At 54.1% G+C, this 6,868-nt stretch overlaps 2 protein-coding genes across 3 annotated transcripts in view; one reads left to right on the top strand and one right to left on the bottom strand.

The window, feature by feature from the left end:
- CCDC12 (coiled-coil domain containing 12) overlaps window positions 1-6,868 on the bottom strand; it is a 63,163-nt gene that overhangs the window by 54,180 nt on the left and 2,115 nt on the right. The window contains exon 2 of one of the 2 annotated variants that reach the window (XM_017855714.1): window positions 3,187-3,393. In XM_017855714.1, the coding sequence (XP_017711203.1) occupies window positions 3,187-3,321 (135 nt within the window). In that variant the 5' untranslated portion in view covers window positions 3,322-3,393. Of the gene's footprint in view, window positions 1-3,186; window positions 3,394-6,868 lie in introns of those variants that run through there. The other variant, XM_017855713.1, reaches the window with a different exon arrangement.
- The window catches only part of NBEAL2 (neurobeachin like 2), a 30,086-nt gene continuing 29,720 nt past the window's right edge, over window positions 6,503-6,868 (top strand). Inside the window, 1 exon segment of the mRNA XM_017855715.1 lies at window positions 6,503-6,808. Coding sequence (XP_017711204.1) covers window positions 6,758-6,808 — 51 coding nt within the window. The 5' untranslated portion in view covers window positions 6,503-6,757.

Raw genomic sequence — 6,868 nt, 5'->3', positions numbered from 1 at the left:
ACTCCAGCCCAGGCAACAAGAGTAAAACTCCATCTCAAAAAAAAAAAAAAATATTTAGCATATGATCCAGTAATTCCACTTCTGGATACATACCCCAAAGAATTCAAAGCAGTAGATACTCAAACAGGTATCTGTACTCCCATGTTTTTTTTTTTTTTCAGATGGAGTCTCACTCTGTCGCCCAGGCTGGCATGAGTGGTGGGATCTTGGCTCACTGCAAGCTCCGCCTCCTGGGTTCACGCCATTCTCCTGCCTCAGCCTCCCGAGCAGCTGGGACTACAGGCACCCACCACCATGCCCGGCTAATTTTTTGTATTTTTAGTAGAGACAGGGTGTTACTGTGTTAGCCAGGATGGTCTCAATCTCCTGACTTCGTGATCCGCCCGCCTCAGCTTCCCAAAGTGCTGGGATTACAGGCGTGAGCCACCGCACCCGGCCTCATACTCCCATGTTTATAGCAGTGTTATTCACAACAGGCAAAACGTAGAAGCAACCCAAATAAACAAAATATGGTATACACAACAGAATATTATTCAGCCTTTAAAAAGGACTGAGATTCTGACACATGCTACAACATGGATGAACTGTGAAGACATACTAAGTAAAATAAGCCAGTCACAGTAGGACAAATACTGTATGATTTGATTATATGAGGTACCTAGAGTAGTCAAATTCAGAGACAGGAAGTAGAACAGTGATTGCCAGGGGCTGGGGAAAGGGGAAATGGAGAGTAATTGTTTAACAGGTACAGAGTTTGGGATGATGAAAATGTTCTGGACATTGAATTATACATTTAAAATGGTTAAAATGGTATATTGTATGTGTATTTTCCCACAATTTTAAAACACAGAAAAAATAACAATCAGGCCATATTTCCAGCCCACTGAAAGAATCCCTCTTTAAAGGCCAGTTCTCCTGATGATCTAGCACATCCTTCCCTGCCAATGGGCCTTGTGGATGCTATTTTGTCCTTTGCATTCTGACTTCAAACCTGGCCCCAATAACCTGAGCCCTAAATTCAAGCAAACAGCTCAGGTGGACTAGCCATTGTTTGAAAGGCTGAGGCTTGAGCTTCTCTGGAACAGGCAATTTAGGGGATGTCTGTTATGTTCGACAGGCAGCCAACAAAAGCAGAAGCCACTCTAGCCAGCTTTCACTCTCTATTACTTCCCTTTTCAGTTTCACACAGGACCCCAGGGAAAATAGGGGTCAAACTGTCCAGCCTGTTTTGTTTTTCAGTTGGAAAGTGGGAAGTGCACCCCCATCTCTGACAGGTCTAGCTATTTAACATTCTTTGTACTTCATACACTGAAAGACACTGCTTTCACCCATCTGACAACAGAACCAACAACTATGGCCCTCACTGGTCTGTCTCTACAGCCCTTTCACACAGATTATCCCATCAGATCTCACAATAACCCAATGAGAATGAATGTGTAGGGATAGTCATTCCCCACTGGAGACATGAAAAAACCCGGACTCAGAGAGATGAAGCAATGTGTCCCAAGTCCAAGTAAAAAGCAAACTAGGGTTTGCACACAGGTAATGAACTTCAGAATAATTCTTCCTCTCCATTACGTTGGAAAGATGAACAAAGCAGAAATGGAACTTTTCATTTGGTGGTAAACGACAGCAAGGAAAAATGCTTTCGAATATGGCAACTAATAGGCTAGTAAGCCCATCCCCAAACGAAGAACTAACGCCCTCTTCTTTTCCCCCCCTTTTTTTTTTCTTTTGAGACCAGTCTCATTCTGTAACCTGGGCTGGAGTGCAGGGGCGCGATCTCGGCTCACTGCAACCTCTGCCTCCCAGTTCAAGCGATCCTCCTGTCTCAGCCTCCCGAGTAACTGGGATTACAGGTGCCTGCCACCACACCTGGCTAATTTTTGTATCTTCAGTAGAAACGGGGTTTCACCATGTAGATCAGGCTGATCTCAAACTCCTGAACTCAGGTGATCCGCCCGCCTGGGCCTCCCAAAGTGCGGGATTACAGGCACGAGCCATTGTGCTCGGCCCTCGTTCCCAATTTCTAAGGCCCACCCTAAGTTACTAAGTTAGAAATAGATCTTTTCTTCTTTTTCTTTTTATTTTTTTATTTTATTTGAGACGGAGTCTCGCTCTGTCGCCCAGGTTGGAGTGCAGTGGCAGGATCTCGGCTCACTGCAAGCTCCACCTCCTGGGTTCACGCCATTCTCCTGCCTCAGCCTCCCGAGTAGCTTGGACTACAGGCGCCCGCCACCACGCCCGGCTAATTTTTTTTTTGTATTTTTAGTAGAGACAGGTTTTCACCGTGTTAGTCAGAATGGTCTCGATGTCCGACCTCGTGATCCGCCCACCTCGGCCTCCCAAAGTGCTGGGCCCGTGAGCCACCGCGCCCGGCTAAATCTTTTCTTTTCTTTTTTTTTTTTTTTTTTTTTCTTTGAGTCGGAGTCTTGTTCTGTCGCCCAGGCTGGAGTGCAGTGACGTGATCTTGGCTCACTACAACCTCTGCCTCCCAGGTTCAAGCGATTCGCCTGCCATAGCCTCACGAGAAGCTGAGATCACAGGCGTGCACCACCGTCCCCTGCTAATTTTTGTATTTTTAGTAGGGGCGGGGTTTCGCCATGTTACCCAGGCTGGTCTTCAACTACTAACCTCAAATGATCCGCCTGCCTCGGCCTCCCAAAGTACTGGGATTACAGGCGTGAGCTACCGCGCCCGGCCTCTTTGATTTTTGCACGCAACGACTCCGGCTGTGTACTCATTGCTGTCACTTGCTGCCCTATCCAAGGAGTGCTGCCGGACTGGGGAGTCTGTCTGATTCAGAATCGAAGGCGGGGGTTAAAGACCAGCTAGGCCATAGATAAACGGAACAAATCACGCCTAACCCAACAAGTATCCGAACCTACAGGCAGCCCTAGACACCTACACGAGCAACACCCGGGAAGCAGGATTCAGATAGACTGCGGATAGCTGACCACTACCTTACCCACCCCCGCGCACGCGCGACCACCGCACCAGCGCCAGGGGATTCTCACGCCAAGCAGCCCCAGACACCGTGGGAGGGCGCCGTCTTCTCGCGCATGCGTTACCGCCCGCGCATGCGCATCCTCGGCAGCAGTCTTTCCTTATTAGCCCTCCGCTCTCCTCAAGCCCGACCCGGACCCCGAATCGCCTCAACGACGACCCTCACTCCACATTTCTCACCTTGCGGCCGGTTTTCTCCCGTAGGGCCTTCAGCCGTTCCTTTCGCCGCAACGCCTCTTCCTCTAGCCGGCCCACACCGGCCGTAGTCGCCTCCATCTTGCCCGCCGACGCCCCTCCTTTTCTCCCGTCTTGCATCGCGCAGGCCTAAGGACAGCGGATAAATGTCTCGCGGCCAATCCAAGGACGAGAATGAGAGACTGGAAGGTCCTGAAAGCCAATCAATGCGGGGTTATTATGGAAGAGCCCGCCCCGCCTCGCCCTGCCCCGTCCCACCCCGCCCTTATTCTTCCGGGCAACTTGCCTAGTGGGTGGGGAGCCAGCAAAAAAAAAAAGCTAAGGCTCGATTTATCCAATGCTGATCAGTGAAAGAGCAGCAAGTAGAATTCAGACCCGAGAGAAGGTGAAAAGAGTGCGTCGATCGCTCCGGTTTTGCCTAAGCACTAACCACACTAATCACTCCATGCTGGCGTCTTGGAATGCCCTGACCCATCTTTGTCCACTTGACCTGACAAGGCTCGAATGCCTTCAAGAAACCTTCCCTGGGCCGGGCGCAGTGGCTTACGCCCGTAATCCCTGCACTTTGGGAGGCCGAGGCGGGCGGACCACGAGGTCAGGAGATGGAGACCATCCTGGCCAACATGGTGAAACCCCGTCTCTACTAAAAATACAAAAATTAACTGGGCGTGGTGGCGCGTGCCTGTAATTCCAGCTAGTCGGGAGGCTGAGGCAGGAGAATCGCTTGAACCAGGGAGGCGGAGGTTGCAGTGAGCCGAGACCGTGCCACTGCACTCCAGCCTGGCGGCAGAGCAAGACTCTGTCTCCAAAAAAAAAAAAAAAAAAAAAAAGCTTTTCCTGACCCTCCACTTCGATCCCACCCTAATATAAGATATGCCTCACACCTCTACCGCTGTCAGTGGCTCCCCAGACTCACCTGACAAGTGCCCCTAAGCCCCTCTGTGACCACTCTCAGCTCAGACAAAAGCCTGTACAGCGAGGGACCTGACTGTATGGCTGTTTCCCTCTGGACTCAAAGATGATCCCCTCTCACTCCCATCCCCTCCTGCAGCAGCAACGTCCTCAGGGTCAAGTTACCTTTCCCGGGGAAGAGCAAACCCCAACCTGGGTCCAGTGGGCCTCAAGGACTGCCCCCAATCCCCAGCTTAGAAAGTCTTGGTTTGGCCTCGACTGCAAGTCACCACAAGATTCATGGCTCCCCAGCAGAAGCTGCCAGAGTCTTCTTTCCTGCATGAACTAGAGTGTCCTGATAACCGAGAGACCACTTCGGCTGAAGTCGAGATATTCTTTCAGTATGTGGGGGTCCCCAAAGCCACACACCCCCCCACTTGGGAATAGGAGACCATGCCTCCCCCCGCCTCCACTGCCAGGGGACAACTAGCCTCTTAGGCTGTTCCCTCCCTGAGGCCTCCCTTCCCAAGCTAGCTACAGGTGGACATCCACTCTTCCCCTTCCAACTCCCTTCAGAGGCCCTTGGGCCACAGACCACAGGTCTAGCCCTCCCTTCACTAACCGTCTTGTCTTCACTAACCTGGGTCTGTCTAAGCCTTCTTTCCTGTAGTGGATGGGTTGCTCTGCCAAGGCCTGGCATGCAGGTTGGAGGTGCTCAGGAAACCCCAGCTCAGAGCTATGATGGATGGAGCAGGACAAAAGTCCAGACTGGAGGCGTGGACCAAGAAGCTAGGAGAACAGAACAGGACAGGGTCTCTGTTCTCTTGGCCACCCAAGGCCTAGGAGTCTCCAGACTGGTCAACTCCTGGAACCAATAGCACCTCTTTGGGCCCAGCAAACTTCTCCCCAGCCCCAACAAAGGGCCTGATCCCTGGGGACCTGACCCACCAGGGGTTGGGTCCCTCCCACCATCACCCCGTGCCCCTTTCCCCGTGCCCAGACTGTGAGGTGAGGGCATGGGGAAAGGGGCATGAGGTGATGGTGGCAGGGACCCAACAAAGAGTCAGGCAAGCCTGGGTCCCTGTCCCTGTTGCCCTTGGCTGCCCAGGTGGTCCTCATTTGGCCAACCTGGGCCTCAGTTTCTCCATCTGTAAAACAAAGCTGGCCGGGTGCGGTGGCTCACGCCTGTAATCCCAGCACTTTAGGAGGCCAAGGCGGGTGGATCACGAGGTCAGGAGATCCAAACTATCCTGGCTAACACAGTGGAACCCCGTCTCTACTAAAAATACAAAAAATTATCTGGGCCTGGTGGCACGCGCCTGTAGTCCCAGTGACTCGGGAGGCTGAGGCAGGAGAATGGTGTGAACCAGGGAGGCGGAGGTTGCAGTGAGCCGAGATCGTGTCACTGCACTCCAGCCTGGGCGACAAAGTGTCTCAAAACCAACCAACAAACAAAAAACAGAGCCATGAGGCACCCACCTCTTGAGGTTAAAAAAACAACATATGTGAAGCAAGTTCTGGGCCCTGGAGTTGGGGAGTGGGGGGAACCCCTCCACTGGAGCGTTTGGGAAGGCTTCCTGGAGGAGGGAGGGGGACCCGTGGGAACGGTCTAGGTCTAAGCCTCTCTGGGATCTGGGAGGGCACCGCAGCCCCGAAGGTATTTCAGGCTAGTCCTGCTGCTAACTTCCCGCTATCACACTCCACAAACAGCTAGAGCTCAAAAGTTGCGTTTTGGTCTTCCCATAAAGCGACAGAGTAGCACCTGGCATTTGATAAGCGCTACAAGGGGTCGTCATGGTGGTAGTGGTGATTATTGGTTTTGTGTGTGTGTTTTTGTTTTGTTTTGTTTTGTTTTTGAGACGGAGTCTCGCTCTGTGGCCCAGGCTGGAGTGCAGTGGTGCAATCTCGGCTCACTGCAAGCTCCGCCTTCCGGGTTCACACCATTCTCCTGCCTCAGCTTCCCAAGTAGCTGGGACTACAGGCGCCCACCACTACGCCCGGTTAATATTTTGTATTTTTATTAGAGACAGGATTTCACCGCGTTAGCCAGGATGGTCTCGATCTCCTGACCTCGTGATTCGCCCGCCTTGGCCTCCCAAAGTGCTGGGATTACAGGCGTGAGCCACCGCGCCTGGCCAATGGTGGTCATTATTGTTGAAGGACCCTCGCCACCCCCACGCGGCCCGCCGCCCCTTCCCTGAATGGCTGCAACTGCGGTCAGGCCAGCAGCGTCCTGGGCGGATTCAGACCCTGGAGAAGTCTGAAATTCCTCACCCCCACCCTCGTCCCGGAGGCTCAAGCTGGCCCTTCCAATGGCACTGGTGGGGCGGGGCGGCGGGGCACCCTCCCGGGCCGCCAGGCCCATAGGCCCCTCCTCCTGCCAGGCTCTCCGCCCTTTACACGGTCCCGGGAGAGGCGGGGCGGCGGTGACTGCAGCGAAGTGCAGGAAGCCGGGCGGCGGCCGGCAGTAAGAAGGAGGAGGAGCGAGCAGACTTGGGTGGCTCAGCGCCGCGGAGGCCACAGCCGCAGACTTCCCCAGTAGTACCGCGCCGCTCCGCCCCGGAGTGACGCCCTCCGCCCATGGGCCTGGCCGAGGGCAACCGGCGGGCGGCGCGGAGGAGGCGGCGACAGGTGGCGCGCAACAGGGCTGGAGCCGGGCCGGGCCATGGCCGCCTCGGAGCGGCTCTACGAGTTGTGGCTGCTCTACTACGCGCAGGTGAGCCCGCCCCGCACCCGCACCCGCACCCGCGGTGCCCCCAGCTTCCCGCGCCCTGCG

The sequence above is a fragment of the Rhinopithecus bieti genome, unplaced genomic scaffold (assembly GCF_001698545.2).
Source record: "Rhinopithecus bieti isolate Rb0 unplaced genomic scaffold, ASM169854v2 scaffold_39746, whole genome shotgun sequence".
NCBI lineage: Eukaryota > Metazoa > Chordata > Mammalia > Primates > Cercopithecidae > Rhinopithecus > Rhinopithecus bieti.
The sequence above is the reverse complement of the archived record's forward strand: the minus strand, read 5'-3'. Positions and strand labels throughout refer to the sequence as shown.